The 27,911-nt window shown below is 37.3% G+C and overlaps 2 protein-coding genes across 2 annotated transcripts in view; one reads left to right on the top strand and one right to left on the bottom strand.

The window, feature by feature from the left end:
- The window catches only part of LOC114650847 (deoxycytidylate deaminase-like), a 62,953-nt gene extending 58,273 nt beyond the window's left edge, over window positions 1-4,680 (top strand). The window contains exons 6-7 of the mRNA XM_028800739.2: window positions 408-504; window positions 4,085-4,680. Coding sequence (XP_028656572.1) covers window positions 408-504; window positions 4,085-4,139 — 152 coding nt within the window. The 3' untranslated portion in view covers window positions 4,140-4,680. The remainder of the gene's footprint in view (window positions 1-407; window positions 505-4,084) is intronic.
- LOC127525802 (PWWP domain-containing DNA repair factor 3B-like) overlaps window positions 1-27,911 on the bottom strand; it is a 202,652-nt gene that overhangs the window by 119,644 nt on the left and 55,097 nt on the right. The window lies entirely within an intron of this gene.

The raw sequence follows: 27,911 nt of genomic DNA on the forward strand, positions 1-27,911 counted from the left end.
TGTGTGTGTGTGCGCGCCCTGCGGTGGGCTGGCGCCCTGCCCAGGGTTTGTTTCCTGCTGCCCAGGGTTTGTTTCCTGATGGCTGAGATTGGCTCCAGCAGACCCCTGTGACCCTGTAGTTAGGTTATAGCGGGTTGGATAATGGATGGTTGGATCTGAGTGTTCCAAAATGAATGAGTGCTCATTAAAGATAAACATTATATAAAATGTACTCCTTATTTAGACAATGTATTATATTTAAAAGATAACAGTGTCGTATCCAAGCTCTCTATATGCCTTGAGACCATAAACCTTGATTGGTTTTCAAATAGACCGGAAGACACCACTCTGTATTAACTGAAGCAAGGAATTCCAATTTTCAGGTATACTCTGCATAACAATTTACTTTGTTTTCTTTGTATGTGTAGGTATAAAAAATGTGGTTTATTTGGATGATAAATACAATGATAAAGCACAAACAGAAGCATCCAGAAGAATGTTGGATAAGGCAAACATTGAATACACGTAAGTATCAATTAGGGTTTAAAGTGCAATACAGAAAGTACTTTATGAAATCCTACCTAAGTTGTTTTAATAATTGTGCCTTTGCCCAACATGTTTTTGGATTGTGAATTGTTTCCTTTCAGACAAGATCAAATATCTGAATGAAGAGTATCAATAAATCCTCTCAGGATCATACTGTAGTTGTCTATACATACACATGACATTTTATTTGCGCAACTTGAATAAAACTAAGAACAATTTTAGAAAATTAGCTGAGATTACTGCACAAACAATACAATACAAAACCCTTAAACAACTTAGAAATTACATCAAATAACAATGTAGCAAATTGTAAATATTTAACCTAAATCATATGCTAGGTGACAGCTGAAAAGAGAGAAACATTAGTTCCACTGAGAAATAATTTCACACTGTGTACCAGATATTATCAAAAATTATAAATTCAATAGGTCATTAGCCTTCTTCCTTTACCTCTTGAATCTACCAACAAAGATACTGCTTTCTTCTCCATTTTGAGTTATAAAAGATTGCCTTCTGTTAGAATCCAAAGAGCATGGTGCTGGGAGAAAGTAAGAATTCTGCTTTACTCTAGTAAAGTGGTGGTACTTGGCCTAGTTGTTGGAGAAAATGGTGATAAGAAACCTTGTTTTCTTTGTTTATTGCAAATTTCAAATGAAATAAATTTCTGACTTCTATATTTACAACATCTATATAGTAATTTCCCTTTCAGTTCATATATTTGCACCTTACTTCCTCCAATTACATGTCTGACAGTGTCTTTTTAATTTCTTCCATTATGATAATTGCAACTTTTAAAATGATAGCAGGAGCCTGCCAGCTTAAAGTGTGTATCTGTCCTTCTTGGTCAATGTGTCCTGCATCATTCCCTGCTTTAACAGTCCTAACAGAGAAACAAAAAATATATACAGTACATTATTTCGTTTTCTAACCCTTTCAACTTACCTTTCTGTTACTGTGTGTTTTAATCAAGATTTGCATGAATGTGTGCTTATGTGCTTAGCACATAGGCCACATTACTGGAAAAAATGGAAATGTCTATGTGAAAAAAATTATATATATATCTACTCTATATAAAATCCTAAGCCTAAAAGTGCAACGATTTATTGCAACGATTTTATGTGACATTTTTATGTCACATTTGTTGTTACGCTTTAAATCAGGCTTATTTTAAAACCTACATATATATATTTGGTATCATTCTTTTCAGAATTTATCAAAGTTTAATGTGATGTTGTTAGAATTTCAGATTCTTATTCCGTTTATAAATTATAAACTAAAAACTCATGTCCTGCGAGATGAGACTTTGTGCCAAAAGATTTAACCACGCCTGGGGCCTGAAATAAAAGACAAAGAGTAGGACAGCTGCTGTACAGGCTTTTAAATGTTCGAAGCACCGCACGAGATGCACATCACGTGGCACAGCAACAGCAGCAATCCAGCAGCTGATTGAGCAAAGAGGAGGTAAAAAAAAAAACTGCATTTGTTTCCCATTGTATCACCGTTTAAGAGGGGTGTGTTCAGCAAAACGCAAAGTGGCTGGCTTGTAGCGCAGGCTGGGGGTTGGCAGGCGAAGTGAGCAGAGTGCAAACCCCCTAGTAATATATATATATAGTGTTAAGAGAGTGTTAAGCTCCACAAATGAAACAGGTTCATTCTGGGAAAAGCGTTGTGGAATGAGTATTCTGAAAACAGTTCTCCCTTAAAGCCACAATTGTGACTAAACACAGTAACTACAACAATTAAAATCACAGCACACATACTAATTTTATGCATAGTTTGTTTGAAAGAATCAATTAGAGTGTAATCCATGTCAAGCCCTGCTGGAGACCACCCATGAATGTTGGCAGGATGAATGTTTCTGTAGCAGTCAGAACATTCGGTCATTCCCTCCCTCTCTCTCTCTCTCTGTGCCATTTAGCTGAGGTGCTGTTGGTTCTCTGGCTGTTGTCTTGCCCAGGTGCTGTCAGGGCATGTAGAGAGGTCTGCAGTGTTGAAGGTTATGGATGGCTGCAATTCAAAAGATCCAGAGTGGAGCAGGTCGGCAGTTGTCAAGCTCCACAGGGTTCAGTGATTGTGGGGTCTCAAATGCCAGGGTCCCAAACTTGATAATATTTTGGTACAATATACCAATCAATCGTTTTACTAAGACCTTTGCTCTGCTTATGCTAGAAATCTCAGGAAACAAAGAACTTTACCAGTTTATCTCTCAGCAGAGCCATGAAATGCTTTCTCACAGACTGATACAGCATAATAATGAAAACAAACAGCAAGAATGTGCAATAAAAAAAGGAAAAGTAAGCAATGTCACATAATAAAAAGCATAATATTTCATAAGTGGATGGCATGGTGGTACTGCAGTGCAACAACGAGACCAGAGTTCAAATATCGGGTGCTCCCTGTGTGGAGTTGGCATTTTCTCCCTATATCTGCATTGGTTTCCTGCCACAGTCCAAAGAAATGATGGTTAGGTGAATGTATGCTGTGGTGGATTTATCCAGCGACTGTTCCTGCCTTCAGCCCAGTGGGTATAGAAAATGGAAGGAAAGATGGATATTTTATAAGCAGGTTATGTACATGAATACAAAGCTTATTGAATACACAGACTACAGTGGTGTGGAATTCTGACTGAACTTCACAGCTACCTACATATGAACGGAATCATGCAGGACAGATTGACAGAGAAGGAACTAAATTTCAATTTCTATTAAAATAAAGCTAAAATCAATGTTGAGAACTATTTTTTAAAATTTATATCAAGCGCATCAACAAAAGTAAACAGCTAATATAAAGGATCTTCTGTAGCTTGTACTTTTTTCAAATGTGGAGTAATATCAGCCAGACTCTAAGTTGAACTCAGGTCATTATTCAGCTGGAAATATTAAAATTAGTACAACTGTTTTTATTCAACGCACATTCCATTATAAAATGATGGGGGGGGGGGGGGGGGGGGTTTGGCAGTGTACAAATTTATAGTTGAAAAGGGTAAAAGTATTCAGAAAAAAGACAAATCAAAATAGTTAAAGTGAGTTCCATCTTGTTTCTAACCAGTACCTAAGAGAATTAGAAACAATGACGTCTATATAAATCTACATGATCGGCATATGGAGCAATGTCAATTATTTATATCAGAAAGACGTATCATGTGGTCTAAATATTATCTCAGAATACTGAGACAGCAGTGCTGCATGCTAAGAGAGTTCAGTGGCTTAGACTAAATATCTTTACCTGTCATTAAAGCTTGCTTTGAAATGTTTCTGGTTTGGAAGCTTTGCTACATATAAAGTATTGGTTATGTTTTGCCTTTGTGATTACAAATGATATTGTTCATATGACCGCCTGTATTTGATTATCTTCTTTTTTGTGTAGTTGCCTTGTCCATGACAATTGAAAGTGCCTGGAAATAATTAGTTTGTTTACAAGCCTCCAGCTCTAGAGATAATATTACTCAAATCTGAAAGCAACATGTCATTGACTTAAATAAAATCATTGATAGTATTTTATGTGGCTTTTTTATATGTTGACCTATTTGCATCCTAACTTTCTGTATTCCGTTTGACAGGAAGTTTCAAGCGTGTGAGAACATTGTCATTGATTTCAACTCAAACAAACAATGAAAACAGCAAGAGCCCCAGTGAATTGTTTCATTTTATCTGACAGAGCTTTAAATGTATTTTATGGTTTCACATTACTGCAGGGGTGTGTGCTATAATTCATTATGATATCTTTTAATTTGCAGTTTGCTTTGTTATGTAAAACCATGGTTTAAAAATACAAAGTATAATATTCTATTGATTTTCTTTAAAAAGTTCACTGCACTATTTTCTGTAGAGTGATATGTTAACTTTGTAGTGCAATTAAAATTGTTTGACTATGAAAAATGTAATTAAATGCACTTTTGAAATTGTTGACTAGTTAAGAAGTTTGCTATGTAAAGGAAACGGATATATAATATAATAAAATTAAATTTAGAGTTATTTAATGAGCATTCTTCTAACTGAATGTTTTTCACACAAAAACAATAGATTTAGGTTTTATCTTGACCTGCACTGTCTACTAGTTAGGAAAAAGGTTCATTATATTAAATCTCTTATAGTAGATTTGGGGTTACTATTATACAGTATGTGAACACCACCAACAGTGTATCAATAAAAATAATTCTGCCAACTTCCATGAGCTACAACTGCATTTTTGTCCTTTTCAGACTTCACAAAAGAAGCTGGAGAAAGCACAAGGTTAAATATGGATCAAGACATTGTATCACGTCCTCCGCTCTCAATATATGCCTAAGAATAATACTTCTAAAATGTTTTTGATGGTCAGAATGCATTTTTTTAATAGTGCAAAGTGCATCACATTTACATTGAAATCTCAAAGCATGCTATTGTACTTGCTAGGTTATTTTCATTTGTTGTTTGCTGTGTTCTGTTATACTGTTTGGGTTCCAAATTAAAAAAAAAAATAGCATTTTTAGCATTAATGACTTTTTCATGAAAAAATATGGTAGGATTTTAGGAAATTTTCTGGAAAGGTTCTAAATAACTTTTGATTTGATTTTGGTTTGATATAGTTTGTTAATCACAAGAGGAACTTTGGGGGTCAGCCATTGTACAGCACCCTTGGAGAAATTTTCAGGTCTTGCTCAAGGGCCCAACAAAGTAAGATCCCTTCTGGCAGGAACGTGATTTATGTAAGAGATTTTTCATTTATTCTCTCTGTTATATAATAAAACTCTAAGGTCTGTGTGTGTGTGTGTGTGTGTGTGTGTGTGTGTGTGTGTGCGTGTGCGTGTGTGTGCGTGTGTGTGTGTGTGTGTGTGTGTCAGGCTCCTACAAGTGATCTGATTGGTCAGTTTGGTGATGTAATCTAATGAGGAAGGGAAAGTGTGGGACACGTGAGGAGAAGTAAAGCCTGTAGGAGGCGCACTCAGAGTCACTTTCAGAGATGGCAAGTATAAAAGCAGAACAGAGGGAGCAAGGCACATCAGAAATAGATAGATAGATAGATAGATAGATAGATAGATAGATAGATAGATAGATAGATAGATAGATAGATAGATAGATAGATAGATAGATAGATAGATAGATAGATAGATAGATAACCTAATTTAGAGTAACTGTTTTGAATGGCAAAAAATATGTCAATGGTAAGAACAGAGGTTATGTTACAACATCTATTGATGGCTAGTAAAAAAAGACAATCCAATAGCGCTCCCTGGAGCACTGCAGGAGAATCAACATTATGCTCTAGGTACTCCACAGGTTGACAACAGTGAAGTGCCATCGAAGACATTGCTAAGGCTGCTGCACCTTTAAATATCTATAAATATTTATATTAAAAAATGTGTTTGTTAAATGCTAATAATTGTACAAAGTTATGTGGTTCTATCAAATAAGCAAGATTCAACAAATACCTTACAATAGAACACCTACACAAATTCATTTGATGATGATACACAGCTAGTTTATTGATAGTGATGTAAAGTGTTACACACAGAAAAAAAACAGTGGGGGTTTGGGCCTAGAAAGAGAAATACAAGAGTCCGAGTGAACACATGGCTCTCCACAAATGCCAACATAACAGTGATTGAAAATAATGACATGGTACTTATCATTAGTGTAGGGGAGGAACAATCTCCTCAGTCTGTCAGTGGAGCAGGACAGTGACAGCAGTCTGTCGCTGAAGCTGCTCCTCTGTCTGGAGATGATACTGTTTAGTGGATGCTTTGGATTCTCCATGATTGACAGGAGCCTGCTCAGTGCCCGTCGCTCTGCCACAGATGTCAAACTGTCCAGCTCCGTGCCTACAATAGAGCCTGCCTTCCTCACCAGTTTGTCCTGGCGTGAGGCGTCCATCTTCTTTATGCTGCTTCCCCAGCACACCACCACGTAGAAGAGGGCGCTCGCCACAACCGTCTGATAGAACATCTGCAGCATCTTACTTCAGATGTTGAAGGATGCCAGCCTTCTAAGGAAGTATAGTCGGCTCTGTCCTTTCTTGTGATGTAGAATGAGAGAAGCAGAATGTGCTTAAGAAAGGGAGAGCCGGTCAAGAAAAGTTTAGACACATAAGGATAAAAAGGAAAGGCACTAAAGGTACAAGTAGGTCAAAAGATATCAAATATTTTAAAATTTATTCTATTACCTGTCTTTGACAGATAATGTGGCAAGTAAATTAAAAAGTCAGTTCTATTTCTCTTTGATCTATTTGGATATACAGTATGTGATAACTTAAAGTCCACTTTTATGAATAGGGATTAGCTTCTGTAGTTTAGTTTTCTGTTTTCTGTTTTTTCTGATCTAAAATCTGTGTGTTTGTGATGTTTTTGTTAAATACAAAGTTTGTGTTGAAAGCACCACAATATGCTTATTCTGCTGGAAAACTTAGGCAAATCCACAGTCCTATTCATAATCGTTTATCTTAATAGCATTAAAGGGACAGCTATGCATGAGCAGTGCCCATCAAAAAGGGTCACCTGCTCACAAAATCAGTAAAAACAAAATTTTATCGTTAGGTTAACACCCATTTAATGCCACAGATAGTAAGTAGTAGTATATAAACAGTTGTAACTGTAAGTGGTGTATATATATATATATATAAATATATATTGTGAACAATAAAAAGACACAGAGATAATATTAAGGGTTGGGGGAATTCCCCGTATAATATCAGCCTTCATTTTCTCTTTGTTAGAGTTGGAATCGCGTCGTAAATGTCACAAAACACATTTGACAGAGGCATTGAGATTTCTGAGGCATTTATATAGGAAGAGAGGAAGCAGGACAAACTATAAATGGAACTGAGTTGGCAGGAAATGATGAGGTGGAAACTAAGTATTCTTCAGTGGACGGCCAATGTCATCAGATAAAGCCAGAAGTGAAGTCATTTTCGTGGCACTGGAACTGACAAGCTCGTTACGGGACAGAGGTGATGTCTTGGATATCGGAAGCTGGAAGTGTTGAGATTGTGGAGAGACGGAAGTATTGTAGTTGTGTGGAAATGAGGTATTTTACGGTTGTTGTTCTTCAGTTTTTCTGTTGATGAGAAGAAAAAAGCCCGCTACCTCACATTAGTAAGTCAGTGTCGGGAGGCAGCAGGCAACACTCATCTGGAGGATGAAAGGAGGAAGATTTGTTTTAATTTATTGTTTTGTGGTCGATCTTGGAAAGGGTGATTATTGTGACAGTGTTATGGATAAATAAATATCTTTTATTTTATCCTAAAACTGTGTTGGGCATTACTGTCTGTGGTTTGGAACTCAGTGGTGCACCCCACTGGTTACTATGTATATCTATACTAATAAAAGGCAAAGCCCTCACTGACTCACTGACTGACTGACTGACTGACTGACTGACTGACTGACTCACTCATCACTAATTCTCCAACTTCCCGTGTAAGTAGAAGGCTGAAATTTGGCAGGCTCATTCCTTACAGCTTACTTACAAAAATTAGGCAGGTTTCATTTCGAAATTCTACGCGTAATGGTCATAACCAGAACCTGTTTTTTGTCCATATACTCTAATGGAGGAGGCGGAGTCACGTATCGCGTCATCACGCCTCCTATATAATCACGTGAACTGAAAGCAAGGAAGAGATTTACAGCACGAGTCAAACGCGGGAACGAAGGTAAATGACGTTAATTTTTGAGTATCTTTTAATACTGTGTAAGCATACATATTAACACATGTGCAATTAAACGTGTGCATTTACGGAGTGATTTCTCAGGCTTAAAAGCTCGCCTTTTATTAAAGAGGTAAATGCAAACTGTTTTCATTCTGAAGGGCACAAACCACGTTAGATTTCATGCTCAAGAGTAAACTCAGCACACAGCTTGGTCATATTACAACTGGTTCATTTTCTTCACTTTAAAAAGGTTTACTTTTCTTCTTAATAAAATTTTTAAAGCAGTATTTCACCGCGTCATCACGCCTCCCATGTAAGCACGTGAACTGACCCGCTGCCGTTTGCAATGCCATATTCGCGAGATACAAGTTTAATGAGAAGACACGAGGTATGGACATCGCAACATCACACAAGACAGCGGCTCACGTGAAGTGACTGAACGCAGCAGGAGTGATCACTTCGATGAATCAAACCTCTTCAAAAAACACATTACACAATTGATAAGGTACGAAAACAATATGAAACCGATTGTGGATTTGCGTACAGCCATTGAAACTTTCTGATGGCACGAGACTTCAGGTCACGTGTCTGCAAAAGAACGTCATTGAGGCAACTATTTTTAATGGCGGTGGCTCAGGGGAGAGAGTTTTTATTCCTCGCATCCCCGTTATACCGTCTGATCTCCATTTCAATTCAAACGCCTCCAATTTCCACTAAGGCTCTGCTTCGCAATGACAATTAATAAGTCTCAGGGACAGACCCAATAAAAGGTTGGCATTGATTTGAGGCAAGACTGATTTTCACATAGCAAACTGTACGTTAAGCTCAGCACACAGGTTGGTCATATTACAACCAGAGGGGCGAACTGACAACGTGATATACAAAGAGATCCTTAACAAATAATTATTGATTCATTTTCCCTCAGTTTAAAAAGGTTTACTTTTCTTCTTAATAAAAATTTTAAAGCAGTACTTCGCCGCTGCAAAGCGCGGGTATTTTGATATATATCAAAATATATCGCGTCATCACGCCTCCCACGTAAGCACGTGAACTGACCCGTTTGCCGTTTGCAATGCCATATTCGCGAGATACAAGTTTAATGAGAAGACACTTTTAACTGCCGGGTCTTAGCTAACATTAAATAAACCCGTGGACATCGCAACATCACACAAGAAAGCGGATCACGTGAAGTGACTGAACACAGCAGGAGTGATCACTTCGATGAATCAAACCTGTTCAAAAAACAAATAACACATTTGATAAGGTATGAACAGAATATGAAACCGATTGTAGATTTGCGTACAGCCACTGAAACTTTGTGACACCACGAGACTTCAGGTCACGTGTCTGCAAAACAACCTCATTGAGGCAACTATTTTTACTGGCGGTGGCTTAGGGGAGAGAGTTTTTATTCCTCGCATCCCTGTTATACCCTCTGATCTCCCATTTCAATTCAAACGCCTACAATTTCCACTAAGGCTCTGCTTCGCAATGACAATTAATAAGTCTCAGGGACAGACCCTACAAAAGGTTGGCATTGATTTGAAGCAGGACTGCTTTTCACATGGCCAACTGTACGTTGCATGCTCAACAGTAAGCTACCACACAGCTTGGTCATATTACAAGCAGAGGGGCGAACTGACAACATGCTATACAAAGAGATCCTTAACAAATAGTTATTGATACATTTTCCCTCGGTTTAAAAAGGTTTACTTTTCTTCTTAATAAAAATTTTAAAGCAGTACTTCGCTGCTGTGAAGCGCGAGTATTTTGATATACAGTGGTGTGAAAAACTATTTGCCCCCTTCCTGATTTCTTATTCTTTTGCATGTTTGTCACACAAAATGTTTCTGATCATCAAACACATTTAACCATTAGTCAAATATAACACAAGTAAACACAAAATGCAATTTTTAAATGATGGTGTTTATTATTTAGGGAGAAAAAAAAGCCAAACCTACATGGCCCTGTGTGAAAAAGTAATTGCCCCCTTGTTAAAAAATAACCTAACTGTGGTGTATCACACCTGAGTTCAATTTCCGTAGCCACCCCCAGGCCTGATTACTGCCACACCTGTTTCAATCAACAAATCACTTAAGTAGGAGCTGCCTGACACAGAGAAGTAGACCAAAAGCACCTCAAAAGCTAGACATCATGCCAAGATCCAAAGAAATTCAGGAACAAATGAGAACAGAAGTAATTGAGATCTATCAGTCTGGTAAAGGTTATAAAGCCATTTCTAAAGCTTTGGGACTCCAGCGAACCACAGTGAGAGCCATTATCCACAAATGGCAAAAACATGGAACAATGGTGAACCTTCCCAGGAGTGGGCGGCCGACCAAAATTACCCCAAGAGCGCAGAGACGACTCATCCGAGAGGTCACAAAAGACCCCAGGACAACGTCTAAAGAACTGCAGGCCTCACTTGCCTCAATTAAGGTCAGTGTTCACGACTCCACCATAAGAAAGAGACTGGGCAAAAACGGCCTGCATGGCAGATTTCCAAGACGCAAACCACTGTTAAGCAAAAAGAACATTAGGACTCGTCTCAATTTTGCTAAGAAACATCTCAATGATTGCCAAGACTTTTGGGAAAATACCTTGTGGACTGACGAGTCAAAAGTTGAACTTTTTGGAAGGCAAATGTCCCGTTACATCTGGCGTAAAAGGAACACAGCATTTCAGAAAAAGAACATCATACCAACAGTAAAATATGGTGGTGGTAGTGTGATGGTCTGGGGTTGTTTTGCTGCTTCAGGACCTGGAAGGCTTGCTGTGATAGATGGAACCATGAATTCTACTGTCTACAAAAAATCCTGAAGGAGAATGTCCGGCCATCTGTTCGTCAACTCAAGCTGAAGCGATCTTGGGTGCTGCAACAGGACAATGACCCAAAACACACCAGCAAATCCACCTCTGAATGGCTGAAGAAAAACAAAATGAAGACTTTGGAGTGGCCTAGTCAAAGTCCTGACCTGAATCAAATTGAGATGCTATGGCATGACCTTAAAAAGGCGGTTCATGCTAGAAAACCCTCAAATAAAGCTGAATTACAACAATTTTGCAAAGATGAGTGGGCCAAAATTCCTCCAGAGCGCTGTAAAAGACTTATTGCAAGTTATTGCAAACGCTTGATTGCAGTTATTGCTGCTAAGGGTGGCCCAACCTGTTATTAGGTTCAGGGGGCAATTACTTTTTCACACAGGGCCATGTAGGTTTGGATTTTTTTTTCTCCCTAAATAATAAAAACCACCATTTACAAACTGCATTTTGTGTTTACTTGTGTTATATTTGACTAATGGTTAAATGTGTTTGATGATCAGAAACATTTTGTGTAACAAACATGCAAAACAATAAGAAATCAGGAAGGGGGCAAATAGTTTTTCACACCACTGTATATATGTAGATATACGTACATATATATATATATATATATATATATATATATATATATATATATATATATATATATATATATATATATATATGTACATATGTACATATGTATATATATATATATATATATATATGTACATATATATATATATATATATATATATATATATATATGTAGATATGTAGATATGTATGTATATATATATATATATATATATACTAGCAAAATACCCACGCTTCGCAGCGGAGAAGTAGTGTGTTAAAGAGGTTATGAAAAAGAAAAGGAAACACTTTAAAAATAACGTAACATGATTGTCAATGTAATTGTGTTGTTATTGTTATGAGTGTTGCTGTCATATATATATATATATATATATATATATATATACATACACACACACACACACACACACACACACACAAACATATATATACATATACACATATATATAAATATCTACATATACACATATCTACACACACACATATATATAGATATATATATAGATATATATATATATATATATATATATATATATATATATATATACATATACACATCCACATATATATACACATCCACATATATATATATATATATATATATATATATATATATATATATATATATATATATATATATATACACATACATACATACACACATATATATACATATATATCTACATATCTATACATCTCTACATATCTACATATCTACATATATATATATATCTACATATCTACATATATATATATATATATATATATATATATATATATATATATATATATATATATATACATATCTACATATATATATATATATATATATAGCTGATTACCCAGTGGATTCGCTCACTGAGTGCAAGAGAAAAAAATAAAATGTAGTATGTATAAAATAAGTTTGTTAATTAATAAAGAGCACTTACAATAACATAGAAATCAATATAAACAACATTAACATCATTATCATATGAGAATATGAAGTAATATATAAGAAGCACATTGCATATAAATATAAATTATTGAACAGTAAAATGTTCTATAATACGCTACCGTGGCTATTCGTTTGTCTGTCCAGGATTTTAAATCAGCTGTAGCTCGCAAACCGTTTCACCTATTGACTTGAAATTTGGTACACATATACTACGTCACGTCTACTATTCGCTTTCCCACACATATGAACATATATATATATATATATACACACATACATATACACACACATACACATATATACATATACATACATAGTGCGTTGCAAGACGGGCTGTGATTGTTACATGGGAGGGAGATGACAAATCACAGCTTCCCGCTTTCTAATCGGGCCTGTGATTGCTGCTTTGACGGATGCCCAGATCCCACAGTATTTCCCCTTAGGAGAGGCGTTAGGCAAGTGTAATTGAATAGCGGTGCTGCAAGTTATTACTCTTTTTATCTTTATTTTATTTTATTGTAGAATCAACTCACAGCTGCGCGCACCAGTGCGTCCGTGGCGGATGCGTACGGCTGCCGTTTTCATTCTCTACCACCTTTGCTAATCATTCTTGTGGCAGATTGAAGACTTAAGTGGCAGCTTAACTGAAAAATTAAAGAAAACATACTAAGTTTTAAAAAAAATCAGTTTTAACGGGAAAAGATGCCGACGAAAGAAGAGAAGCAGCGGGACGCTAGGGTGAACAGCTGCTCATTAAGCAGCAAGCGCATCAACCTCTGAGCAAACGAATGGTAAACATACAGAGAAAGAGGATAAATAACATGAATGCTCATGTCAAGTGTATTCACTCCACGTTATCGTGCAGTGCGCTGTTACTGGTATTTTGATAAAAGAATCTGAACAACATATAAGAAGCGTATAAATTATTAAACAGTAAAACATTAACATTTAAGAAGTAAAGATACATTGAGTACTACTGTAGTGCTTTCGGGTATAGTACATTTTTTGTTTGCCCATTACATGCATAAATGTATACATGTTTTGGTGTACCTACCCAAGAACACGCGACATGACCCAGCAGTTAAAAATTTATTGCTCCAGCAATTTTAACTCTGTTACAAAGTCATCTAATATGGTATTGCAAACGGCAGCGGGAGCGTTTCTATAAACTCAATTTAAACTTACTGTTTACACCGTGCTTTGAAGATGCATAGTATGCAACACGTGTTTCGCCGTAATTGTGGGCTCATCAGGCGTACACACTCACTGCACTCCCTTACGGGAATCGATCCTCGGACGTAGAGGCGAAGCCCCTAACGTTGTGCCACGGCGTGTGGTTCGTTCATTTGACAGCATGTAGATCGGGGTAATTACATTGCAGGCATTCGTAGTCTGATTCACAATCTGATTGTATGGGTGGTTACCTACCAGGTAACGCTTGTGGTTGGTGAGCAAGTCGGCTAACTTCTGCCACGGTGCCCTCTTTCAGTTGCGAGAAGCAGATCATAGAATGGTTGAAATAGTTTAATATATATAGCAAAAACACCGTGCTTCGCAGGGGCGAATATGGTATTGCAAACGGCAGCGTTTCTATAAACTTTATTTAAAGTTACGGTTTATACCGTGCTTTGTTTCATATTCTTTTCCTACCTTATCAATTGTGTAATGTGTTTTTTGAACAGGTTTGATTCATCGAAGTGATCACTCCTGCTGCGTTCAGTCACTTCACGTGAGCCGCTCTCTTGTGTGATGTTGCGATGTCCACGGGTTTATTTAATGTTAGCTAAGACCCGGCAGTTAAAAGTTTCTCGCTACAGCAATTTTAACTCTGTTACAAAGTGATGCAAACTCTCGTTTATACCTCGTGTCTTCTCATTAAACTTGTATCTCGCGAATATGGCATTGCAAACGGCAGCGGGAGCGTTTCTATAAAGTTAATTTAGACTTACGGTTTACACCGTGCTTTTTTATACCTCGTGTCTTATGAAGATGCTTGTATGCGTCACTCACTCGCTTTTTATTGTTTCGCTGCCTTGTCAATTGTGTAATGAATGTTTTCTTCAGCGCTCTTTGGGGCTCCTCCTTCTTTTCTACGTACTGAGTTCACAGTCAGTTCACATGATTACGTGGGAGGCATGATGACGCGACATGCAACTCTGTCTCCTACGGCCATCTTGCTGCCTTCCATTACAATATATGGACAAAAAAGTGGTTCCAGTTATGACCATTACGCGTAGAATTTCGAAATGAAACCTACCTAACTTTTGTAAGTAAGCTGTAAGGAATGAGCCTGCCAAATTTCAGCCTTCCACCTACACAGGAAGTTGGACAATTAGTGATGAGTGAGTGAGTGAGTGAGTGAATGAGTCAGTCAGTGAGGGCTTTGCCTTTTATTATTATTATATATATATATATATATATATATATATATATATATATATATATATATGTAGATATATATATGTAGATATGTAGATATATATATATGTAGTTATGTAGATATATATGTGTCTGTGTGTGTATATATGTATGTGTGTATATATATATATGTATGTGTATATGTATATATGTATGTATATACATGTAGATATGTGTATATGTATATATGTATATGTATATTTATGTTTATGTGTGTGTATATTATATATATATATAAGACAGCAACACTCATAACAATAACAACACAATTACATTGACAATCATGTTACGTTATTTTTAAAATGTTTCCTTTTCTTTTTCATAACCTCTTTAACACACTACTTCTCCGCTGCGAAGCGCGGGTATTTTGCTAGTATATATATATATATTGTGGCAGGCGGCTGGGCATCATACCCAGCCGGGATGCCTAGAAGGACAGGGAGAGGGACTATACCTCCTCCGGACCACGAGAGGGCAGCCGCCCTGGTTATTTTGGGGGCCATGGGAACTGAGCTTGGAAGCTCAACCCTATTGAGGCCCGTGGACACCGCCAGGGGGCACCCGGAGGATCCTAGAGCCCTGGAAACCAGCACTTCCACCACACTTGGAAGTGCTGGCGGAAGGAATTCCAGGGTAACCCAGAGTGCTTCCGGTTGCTCGTGCAGCACTTCCGCCACACCAGTAAGTGCCACTGGAAGTTCATCGGGGGCACCTGGAGCACATCCGGGTGGGGATAAAAGGGGACCGCTTTCCTACGATTGGGGAGCCGGAGTCGGGTGGAAGAAGGCAATGCTCGGAAGTGAGTAGGAAAGGCGGCCCAAGGAGGACCAATGAAAGGCCAAGGAGCAAAGGGTGTTTGGTGCTGGAGCTCTGTGTGTGTGTGTGTGTGGGACTTGGACTTTGGGGACCTTGTAAATAAAACGTGTGTTTTTTAGAACTGCTGGTGTCTGTCTGTTTGTGTCCAGGCTGTGTTCCACAATATATACATCCACCTTAAAAGGATAAGGGTCTATGTGTCCATCTGGTTTCTGCATCTCAATCTTTTCAAAAGATACTGTATCAGAAACATTTTTAGTAATAAAATTCATTGCATTTTCCAACTTATGGCACATCGCAAACATCACAAACATTAACACTGCTTTTACAAATTTCATACCAAATGGAATATAGAGACATGCGCATTGCATGGTGCACTGGAAACATTAACACTGAGGTATACATTGATTACTTATAGTAGATTTCAACCCATCTTATATAAAATACACAATATATTTATTGTGACCACTAGAGGCATTACAGCACCCCAATCCCCAGATACAATTCCCTGGTTCAAACACAGAGTTTATTAAAAACAATACCTTACAAAAGGCTTCTTACACTTTGAATAAACAAAAGTATTCATTTCTGTCTTTTCTCCCTCTCTCTTCTGTTTATTCCTTCACTCCTCCCATACACGCTTTGTCCTTCTTCCACCCGACTTCATCTCAGATTGTTGAGGCAGAGTGGCTCCTTTTATCTATGACCCTCGGGCGCCGCCTACTGGAAGTACTTCTGGTTCAAACAGAAGTTCCTAAAAGCAAGGATTGTGAATCCCAGTCACTCCCTCTGCAGTCTCCCAGGCAAGAGTGGTTTTTGGGGGTGGCAAGCGGAGGGACTGCCCCAGGCCCTATGCCTAAGTGGGCCCTGCTTTTGAGGTCCGCGTGTCCCGTTTGAGCGGATTTGTCAAGTTATATTCTCCAGTATGTATATATATATATATTTGAAATGCTTCTAAGAGGAACCCTTTGAAAATCCCTCTTCAAGGTCAAATTCCGTACATGTATGTCTTTGAAAACATTCCATAGTCCAAATATTAATCCATAAAGACATACTGTATATTGCTAATGATAACCGGCTCACATGACATAAACGTGAGTTATGACTATGACATCCTGCATATCGAGACTCAGAGTATACTTGCATTTTTGGTACTTTTCTAGAAGATGCCCTGCTAATGACACTGCATCGTATTTTGCACTGTCGTGCTATTGTCATGAATTATGAATTGCACTTTTTTGATAGATTATATCCTTATATTTTGATAAAGTCCGTGTACTATCTTGCAAAAATTTAGCTGAATACATGGGACTACAATCCTGACCCAGGGATCCTGCCATCTATCGGGGAGCAATAATCTGACCAAACAGTCCCCTGATTTAATTGGCCTCCTACCAGTTATGTGCAGTATATATTTAGTGACTAATAAGGAAAGGCAGTTCTGAACCAAGCATAATGCCAAGGGTGCCAAATTAAGGCAAATTTTTTTTAATAATAAAATAAGATCATAACGATGGAGATAAACACTAGAAATAGCCAAATAAACAGTAAACAGTTACAAATAAACAGTAAACAAAATACTGGCTGCTAAATTGGGCTTAACTAACACAGGACTTAAACCTCTGTGTGTTTACTGGGGTACCTTATATCAATTATTTTCCATTACCTTATCTACTCAGTCATTTTTTGACCTCCAAGTTTACTTGGTTAACAAGAAGTGGCTTTTAAGCCCTGGTCAGGTCAGCTTCCAGCTTTAATTTCCCAATTATTTCTAGGGTCTGAATTATCTTCTGTGTCTCCTAAAGCTTACCATCCTTCTCCCTTCTGTCCCCAGATGTTAAGTGCAGTCCTGAGCCACAGTAGACCCTTCAAAGAACAGGGAACACTAAGCCATCATAAAAGATAGCAGTTGCAATTATAGTAATGAACCTTTCTGTCAGACAGGGAGACTTCTGTTAGTTATTACCTGTTGGTATGAGTAAGACAAAGTATGTGAACCATTTGGAAATAACTATAGGTATGTAAAAGTTTGAATTAAGGTATAACTTGTGCCTGTAATTATCAACTGTTTCAGAATTACTACTAGGAATTGCACTAAAAATCTGACAAGCATAAGGATTATCCTAGCCCAAATTAAAACCAGAGAATCAGTTATGAAGCATCCTACACTCACACCCAGCAAAGAGAAAGAGTTTGAGAATGAATGATGTTACCATGAGCCATAAAATGGCCCTTGTAAAGGTGTTTTGATATTTCCTGATACTAACACTAAGGCTTCACCACAAAGATAATCATAATAATGAATGAATACTCATCATAAAGTAACAGTTACTAAAACTAGTCACAGCTATTCTTGCTCAGTTTCTGAGGTCACTCTCACTGCTCCAGTGTTCCCAATCATTTTTCAGAGTCGTGTGCCATGCCCCTCTTACTGTTCCCCCCTTATCTTGTGTGAGGCTTTATTTATCTAATGCCTGGCTTCTTGCATTTTCCTGGGCTTGTAAAGTATAACATAAATGTTCTGGGGATTCATAGAACACAGAGCTCAGCATACTTGTATAACATTTCATTGTCAATCATTCATCCATCCCGCTTATCTTCAGGGTAATATGCTGGCTGCTGTAGTTCCATTTGATACGGTGATATTGCTTGTGATTCACATATGAATGCTCATCCACACTTGATGTGCATGCTGTCAATCACACCAACAACTCCAGTGAAAACCAAGTTAATGTGGAGTGGTAGGGAAATGTATAAATCTGTATATTACCTCGGGCATTATAATGGTGTTCAACGTTTATTGTAAAATTCAAGAAATGGTTGATTTGTACACACACAAATCATCTCTATTGCAAATCTGCATTTTCTCTGTGGCCAAAAAAAATTGTAACATTATCAACACTTTCATTTTGGCTGAAAGCACATAGCTTGTCCACGTGGATGGAGCAATTACATGATGTACAAGTTTTGTTACATATATTATTCAATCTCTGTCAGATCAAGTTCATTGTTGTCCAGTGTTTCCAAAACATTTCACCTTTCCCAGGATGTGTGTGAATACCATCTTCTGTGAATACCAACTTCTGGCAACTCCTAGCGAGTTAGGACAGTGCCTGAGCTCTCCTAAATCCTGGTGGAGTTAGGAGTTTTTTCCTTATTGATAACATACTTTTATTCCTACTGCTAAGACAAAGACCAAACTTGCATCACTTTGAGATTTTTAAGCCAGTTACGACGGTTTCTTACTTTGAGATGCTGGATAATTTCGGGCACTGGTCTTCATATAAGTTACAATAATGAACAAACATGATCTGTTTTAACTAAAAATGCATAAATTATTGCATTGTTCTTGTACATATTGGATACATCATTGAAACATTCACAGTTTGGGTTGGAAAAGTATGTAAACTCTTAGCCTGGTTACTTAAACAAAAGCTTACTGGAGTTAGGAGCTTGCATACCTGAAGTCTAATCAATGAATCGAGAATGGAGATGTGGTTTAGGGACACTTAGACTTATTGTGTTATCGTGATATTACCCTCAAAATACCCTTACTTGCTTTCTTGTAGGGCCTAAATGTATTTCCAGGGATAAGTGAACTCACCAGGTTTGTTACTGGATTGGTCTTCTCTCACACCTTAAGATTAACACATAAATATGCACGTACACCCAGACCCTAACTAACCACATAAGTGCTGTGTGGATGACACATGCACAGCCTGTCACTCCCTAGCACTTCAGGAGACTTACTTATCATTGACACAAACACTGTATGATGTCTTAGATATATCTCAGACTTAAATATTACTTTGATCTCCAAGAATATATTGAAACATTCAAGGCTCAATATCCTTGGCTATAGGCCATTTACCAAACAATGATGTCTTACTTTTACTAAACTGTTCGTTCTATTGGATGGAGCGCCCTTCCTTAGCCTGATAAACCCCTCAGATCTGAGTGTATGGCAACTTCCTACTGCTCCAGGTGCTCTTAATATTTACTTTATTACTTCAATCACTCTAGATATAAAGACAAAGTATAAACATTTAAAAGCAACATGGTATTTATTAATGAATAATGATACAAGTAGAAGAAAGTATAAAAGAAAATATAGTCATCAAAGTCTTGATATATATAGTTTTTAGATAAAGCTTACGAAGATTGTCAAGGATTGGACGTTGTCCAGGGGGGCCTTTTAATCTAGTGATCAGTATTATGCATAAGATGCTTTGCTGACATTCAGATGAAACCGTCAACCGTGTCTCAGTCTCCTCTTCAGACATTGCCTTCGCCCTCTCTTGTTGTTCTTTTTTGTCGTTGCTGTTTTTGGTCTATCAGGGAGCCATATTTTTGTTAAAATTCCACATGGGACTTTGGGACATGTGGTATTACACAAATTTGAATGACTGGCTGTCCATATGATGGATGCCTTTGCTCAAAGTTTTTGATTTTTTATGCATCTCCATTCTCCATAAAGTAATCAACATGACCCGAGGCATCACAGCTGTTTTCTGGTCTTCTGCTTTATTTACACAGATGTTTTAAGGAGATAGACTACTGGTACAATTCAGGAAAAGAAGATGCTTTGATGTTATTTGTCCCTGTAAGTTTAGTTAATCTTGTTTGTCTGAGCAAAATATAATGAAAATATAGGAATCTATTATTTAAAAAAAAGTGCAGATATAGCACACCAGGACACTTATAAAAAAAGACCCAGACACTCTGAATTTGCTATTCACAAGGATCGTCTGATGTGAAGTATGCCTTGCAAAAAAAAATATCTCAGAAGATATATTATGAATGATTTTTGACTTTCATAAAGTTAAAAAGAGTTTCAAAGTAATTTCAAAGAGTTCGTCAGTCCACAGTTAGACAAATTGTGTATAATGGAGATAATTTAGTACTGTGGCTGTCATATCTAGATGTGGGTGCCCAGCCAAGGTGACTGGAAAGGCACAATGCAGAATGCTCAATGAGGTAAAAAAGAACCCTAGGGTAACAGTTAAAGGCTGGAAAGAATCATTGGAACAGGTGAACATCTCTACCTATGAGTCTACCATACACAAAAAATTTAACAAGCATGGTGTCAATGACAGGACAGTGACAAGACATCCAAGGAGAAAGCTGGTGCACTCAAAGAAAATTCACAGCACATGTGACATTTGCCAAAGACAATCTTAACACTCCACAATGCCACTGGGAAAATGTTTTGTTGACTAATGAAAGTAAGAAGTTCAGGAAGAATATGCAGCAGTATGAATGGTGATAAAAAGGGCACTGAACATCAGCATGAAAACATGATGAAGAATTGTGCAAGGGGCTGCATGATCTGGGACCACTTTGCTTCTTCAAGGGCTGGGCAGCTTGCCATCATCAAGTTGCAAATGAATTCCTAATTTTACCAAGGTAATGTCAGGGTGGCTATGCACCAGATGAGTCTCTGTAGAATTTAAAGTAGTTTTTCTGTGTGTGTTCTGTGGAAATATAAGGACTATTGCTTCATATGGCCTAGTTCACACTTTTGTATTTAACTGAGTTCTTTTCCCTGGGTGCAGAATGAAGTTGTTCTGATTCTGATACCCAAAGTGCAAAAATAGGCGAGGCCTTCAAAGAAAACAGGCTAAAAACTTAACTGACCAGCGCAAAACTAGGCCTCACCCTAGGAAATTAGGAGGCCAGGCCTGTCCAGGCCTGAAAATGGAGATCAGACTTTTAGAATTCCAAATGCAAAAGACAATCTAAAAGTATGTCTCACAAGAGGGAGTACCATGAAACTCCTGTTTGCAAAGAGACAAGTCCCATCAGAATCTTCATAAAAGAGGATTCATTAAAAGATTATAAAAATAACAAAATACTCAAAAATATCAAAAAGGAGACAAAAAGTATTAGCTGAAAGGCAATAAGCCCAACAAAAAAAAATAGAAATCAAAATCAGTAAAACAGTAGCAGAAGTCATAAATAAATAAATAAAATAAATAAATAAAATAAATAAAAAGAAACAAATAACTAAATGAGAACTCACCAATCACATTTACAATGAGGCAGTGTGGGACTGCGTTACCCACGAGCCTTTACAGGGCTGGGAGTAGCCCTTCAACTGTGATTGACAGGTAGCCCCATCTCTGAGAAAACACCCACAAAACACAGGGAAGACAAAGAGTTTTAAAGAATCAGCGCATACATATGTTTAAATATAACAAACACAATAATATATTAAATAATAATATATTAAACATATAAATGAATAGAGAAATATTAACAGCAGTCACCATACTAAATAATTCAAGAAAATGAAAAATGAACTAAAAAGACAAAGAAAGGGAATATAAAAACAAGCCAGGGAAGGTACTCTGGACAAAACATAACTGCAGGTAGTTGCCTGCGCACCAGTAAAATTAATTCAATGTAGGCCTCTTGTTCACATTCCCATGGAGGAGTGCCGTGTGTTTTTTATAACTACAACATGCTGCATCACTTTTCATGAGAAAACACAGAACATCCCATCATGTAGTTTTTTTCACTGGAAAAATAATCGCATTGGTTGGCTGTAACTTAGCAACTATGCTTCTTGTTTCTTGATTCCTTCAGATGAGTTTGATGGTATGCACGCTCCATGGGCGGCGAAGCTTTGAGTTTGTTTTCAGTCTCAGATACGTCTGTAGGACAGTGATTGACAACCACAACACATGGCTAATGCACAACACAATGTCTGCATGTTTCAGGAAATGAGTCCCATGTTTTTGTTTGGGTTTTATGTATGTATTTATTTTTACTAGAGATCATTATTTAAATACTAAATGACAGGTAGAAGCATGTGGGATTACTGCCTATAAACCCTTTCAGACAGGACCAAACACTTTTCTTCTTGTGTCAATGGCACAAATTTCATTATTTTCTTTTGCAAATCAAAATATTCATGTGAATCATTTTGCCCATCACTACAATCAAGACTAATAATTGCATTGGAAGGGTAACAACATCAAGCCGAGCCAAAGCACCGAACAAAGAAATTCAAGTGTGAATAACATTAGAGGAGTCGAACAAAATACAAATCATAAAATTAGGGCTAAATGGTGCGCAAAACAAGAAAATCTTTGACAGAAGTGAACAAAAACTTAAATATAAGAAATGATCCAACATGTAAATTACGTCACAAAAGCATCATTTTTGTGAAGATGTGCAAATCACAATTTACTGGAGCAATAAAAAGGGAACATAAAAAACACATCAGAGCAATTGTGTCTGCAGAGGCAGAAAGTGAAAAAAAATGGCTTGAAAGTCTCAGAATTAAAAAAATGATTGCTTCATTTAAACTTGACACAGGTGCTGAGCTCAATGTGATGTCTGAGGAAAACATTAAAATGAAAATGAAGGCTCAACTGTCTACATGCATAGGTGTTTGAAATTTAGGCCACAAGATGTCACCATTGGAGAGAAAAACATTAGTATGAACTGCAAAGGTGAAAAGCATAGCATTAACTTTGAAATCGTACTACTGAATGCCTCAGCTATATACAGTATATATATATATATATATTTCAGCATGTCTATCTGTTGGTTGGTTGGTTGGTACGTTTACATCAGTGTTTTGATTGGCTGATATTCTACGAATTATGAAAATTTGGACCAACCAACTAAAAAAAGAAACAAGCTTGCATTTTAATGACGAAGTAACCCAAGAAAAGACCATGAACAATTTGAATATTGCGCATTTGCCTCAACAACAAAATAAAAAACGAAGCACTGGGAAGCGAGTGACCAATCGGATTAAAAGAAAAGCTGAAGGAAGTCACTCGACTGAAGAAGACGAAAATGCAAAAAGAAATAAGATTTTGGATATTTCAAGTGCTCAAACTACACCTCAAGAATTGCCAAAAATGAAGAAACCAAAAAGAATTTTTACTGAAGAACAAAAACTGTGGAATAAACAGCGACATGCAGTACGACAAGCAGCAAAGATTGTTCAAATCTCGCAGCAGAGACAAAATGAACGCCAACGAGTTGCAGCTTACAGAAGCAACCGCACGGAAGAACAAACACAATTGGTTCACGAAATTGAGTGTCTGCGATTGCAACAAAAACGTTCTACTGCCACTGAAATTGAAGTTGCTGAAAGACGTGAACATGAACGGCAACGACAACAAGAAAGTCGGTCAAACGCAACTCAAGTTGAAATTGTTGAGAGAAGAGAACAAGAATGTTTAAGACAACGAGAGAATCGTTTAAATGCAACTGAAGGTGAAATTGTCGAAAGAAGAGAGCAAGAGCGACAAAGACTACGAGAAAATAGACTTCATAAAAACGAGGAAGATGCAAATTCAAGGCGTCAACAACATCGCATTCGAACTCGAGAAAGTCGAGCAAATGCGTCTGAAATTCAAGCTCAACTTCGAAGAAACACTGACGCACGTCGAAGAGCCTCTGCAAGAGCTGCTTCCAGCAATCAACTTTGTCATGCTCTAAATACTTGAATAAACATAGTTTATGTATTCGTTAAGTATGCATTGATTGTGTTAATGATTCATAATTTTATTTTGATAAAGATAAGTCGTTCATTTTATGGCATGTAACACTTTCATACATGACTTAAACTAGAAACAACTTTCATTATGTTTATTATTGCCTTGGAACTAAGATCCATACAGCTCAGGTGGTAGAGTGCACACTACCCTTGGTCGGTGGTTCGATCCCGGATGCCAGAACAAAGTTAGGACCTAACACTTCCTACTGTCCATCTGGGTTCGAATCCCGATTCATCGTGTGGCACAAATAACAAAAAACATTTTATTACTAAATTTAATCATGGTACAAATAATTTAAAGGTATATATTTCTGTTTTATTTAAACCTTTTAAGTTTGTATGCGGGCGGCATGGTGGCGCAGTGAAAGGTGCCAGTTAGGAGACCCGGGTTCGCTTCCCTGCGTGGAGTTTGAATGTTCTCCCCGTGTCTGTCTGGGTTTCCTCCGGGTACTCTGGTTTCCTCCCACAGTCCAAAGACATGCAGGTTAGGTGCATTGGCGATTGTAAATTGTCCCTGGTGTGTGGGTGTGTGCGCCCAGCGGTGGGCAGGCACCTTGCCCGGGGTTTATTTCCTGCCTTGTGCCCTGTGTTGGCAGAGATTGGCTCCTGTATTTAGGATATAGCGGGTTGGATAATGGATGGATGGACATCTGTATGCATAGCCCCATTTGCCCGTTGTCGTTTTTTTTCGTTCTTCAGTAATATTTCAGTAAACCCGGAGCTTGTCAGTTCAAATCCTGGTACTGACACCACTGTGTGACCCTGAGGAAGTCACTTCACCTGCCTGTGCTGCAAAAAACAAAAGTAATGTAACAAATTGTACCTCAGATGTTGCAAGTTGCTGGAATAAAGGCATAAGTAAAATAGATAAATATGTATTATACGCATAGGAACTATTAATTTGTTTTCAGTTAAGTCATCTGCAGCAAACCTTTATAAATGAGGGTTTCTCCTTTTTAGTTTCTTCTTCATTGACATTTTCTCTTGGAAAGCTTTTTCATTTCATTGAAAATTAAAGCAGCAGCTGCCAAAATATGTAGCTTTCTTATTAATTTTTCAACATTGTGTAAAATGAATTTATAAAGTAACATAAAAGGTTTAAATACTGGTTATCCTTTTATACTAAAATATTACTAAAGAGATACAAAAAAAGTAAAATGCATATGTTCTTTTTCTTTAAGGAGATTAAATATTGCTGAAGAAAGAAAAAAAAACCTAAAACAGCCAAATGGGGCTATGCATATGAACTTAAAAGGTTTAAATAAAACAGAAATATATACTTTTATTTTTACTTGCTTAACTTGTGGAGGGTGTATCCTGTAGCAAAGCCCTAACTTTTTTCGTGAAAGCCCGATTCAGTCAATAAGTCTTAAAAAAAGGTGTAAAGATATTGACAATAAGCTACGCAAACCCAGCAAGAAATGGAATCGTTTAAATCAAGTATCATTACATCTACCTTTCTTAAAGAGAAGTAAGACAGTACTTATAAGCTTACATATATATATATAGACATACATATATATATATATATATATATATATATATATATATATATATATATATATATATATATATATATATATAGATGTATATAGAGATATAGATATACATATATAGATATAGATATAGATGTGTATATATATATATATATATATATATATATATATATATATATATATATATATATATATATATATATATATATATGTATATATATATATATCCGAAGCCATGCAAGTACACTCTTGAGAATGCAACGTATAGTTGTACAGGAGAAAAGCAATCTTGCCTCAAATCAATGGCAACCTTTTGTAGGTCTATGAACTTAATTTAAACTTTAGGTTTACGCGCTGCTTTCTTTCCGAAGTACCTGCACTCATGAATATGTGTGTATGCGTCAGTTGCTCAAATCCACGCGCTTGGCACCGGCGAAGTACCGCTTTTAAATTTTTATTAAGAAGAAAAGAAAACCTTTTTAAATTGAGAGAAAATATACTAATAACAGTTTGTTAAGGATCTGTTTTTTGTGAAGCTGCGTTCACTCGAGTGATCACTTCGAGCTGACTTGCTGGCCAACTATAAGCGTTACCTGGTAGGTAACCACCCATACAATCAGATTGTGAATCAGACTACGAATGCCGTGAATGTAATTACCCCGATCTACATGTTGTCAAATAAACGAACCACATGCCATGGCGCAATTTTAGGGGCTTCGCCTCTAGCGCTGACGTCCGAGGTTCGATTCTCGTAAGGGAGTGAAGTGAGTGGCTGGTTACCTACCAGGTAACGCTTATGGTTGGCCAGCAAGTCAGGTAACATCAGCCACGGTGCCTTCAGTTGTGAGAAGCAGATCATAGAATGGTTGAAAATAGTTTACTGTCAAATAATCCAAAGAGTACGCGACACGTCTTTCCCCCTTATTTCTTGGCTCATCAGGCGTACACACTCACTGCACTCGCTTATGGTAATCGAACCTCGAATGTCAGCGCTAGAGGGGCTTCGCAGCGGTGAAATATTGCTTTTAAATTTTAATTAAGAAGAAAAGAAAACCTTTTTAAATTAAGTCTTAAAAAGAGGTGTAAAGATATTGACAATAAGCTACGCAAACCCACCAAGAAATGCAATCGTTTAAATCAAGGCGCGAATCGAAAAACACCATCCCATAATATTAGTTAACAATTAACACATTTCTATATGTATTGTAAGCATACAATACAACTGATAATATGTTGCGCTTATTTATCTGGTGTACCGACATTTTTGCACGTTTAACGTCTGAAATCTAAAGTGGTTTGTGCCCTTCAGAATGAAATTAGTTTGCATTTACCTTTTTAATAAAAGGCGAGCTGAGAAATCACCCCGTAAATGCACACGTTTAATTGCACATTTGTTAATATGTATGCTTACACAGTATTAAAAGACACTCAAAAATTAACGTCATTTACCTTCGTTCCCGTGTTTGACTCGTGCTGTAAATCTCTTCCTTGTTTTTAGTTCACGTGATTACGTAGGAAGCGTGATGACGCGATACGTGACTCCGCCTCCTCCATTAGAGTATATGGACAAAAAACAGGTTCCAGTTATGACCATTATGCGTAGAATTTCGAAATGAAACCTGCCTAACTTTTGTAAGTAAGCTGTAAGGAATGAGCCTGCCAAATTTCAGCCTTCCACCTACATGGGAAGTTGGAAAATTAGTGATGAGTGACTCAGTCAGTGAGGGCTTTGCCTTCTATTATTATAGATATATATAAATAGCCTGTTGTCATGCTCATGTGTATGGAAGACAGCTTAAGGACTTTTGTGATAGTATTAACTGCCGGACCAGTAGTTGGAGATGTATTGTAATACCTTCTCTTCTTCTCACTCTGCAGAATGGAAGATTGACAGCCATTCCATCTCTGATGTCAATTCCATGTCTGTCCTCCTGGACCCTCCCCTTCCTGCCTTGTGACCTCATAACCCAGAAATCTGCCATCCTGAGGCAGTTCTGTGACTACAAAGACGTTCCTGCAATTGTTGCATGTTTTTTTTTTCTGCTTTGAGCCTTCCAATTGTATGGGGTCACCAAGGTGGTGCTCCAACTCTTTATCATTGTTTGTGACCTGTTTTGCAATAAACATATATATTACGTAAACGAGGAGATGCATGTCTGAAAACAGGCATTATAAACAG

Source organism: Erpetoichthys calabaricus, chromosome 4 (genome assembly GCF_900747795.2).
Source record: "Erpetoichthys calabaricus chromosome 4, fErpCal1.3, whole genome shotgun sequence".
NCBI lineage: Eukaryota > Metazoa > Chordata > Cladistia > Polypteriformes > Polypteridae > Erpetoichthys > Erpetoichthys calabaricus.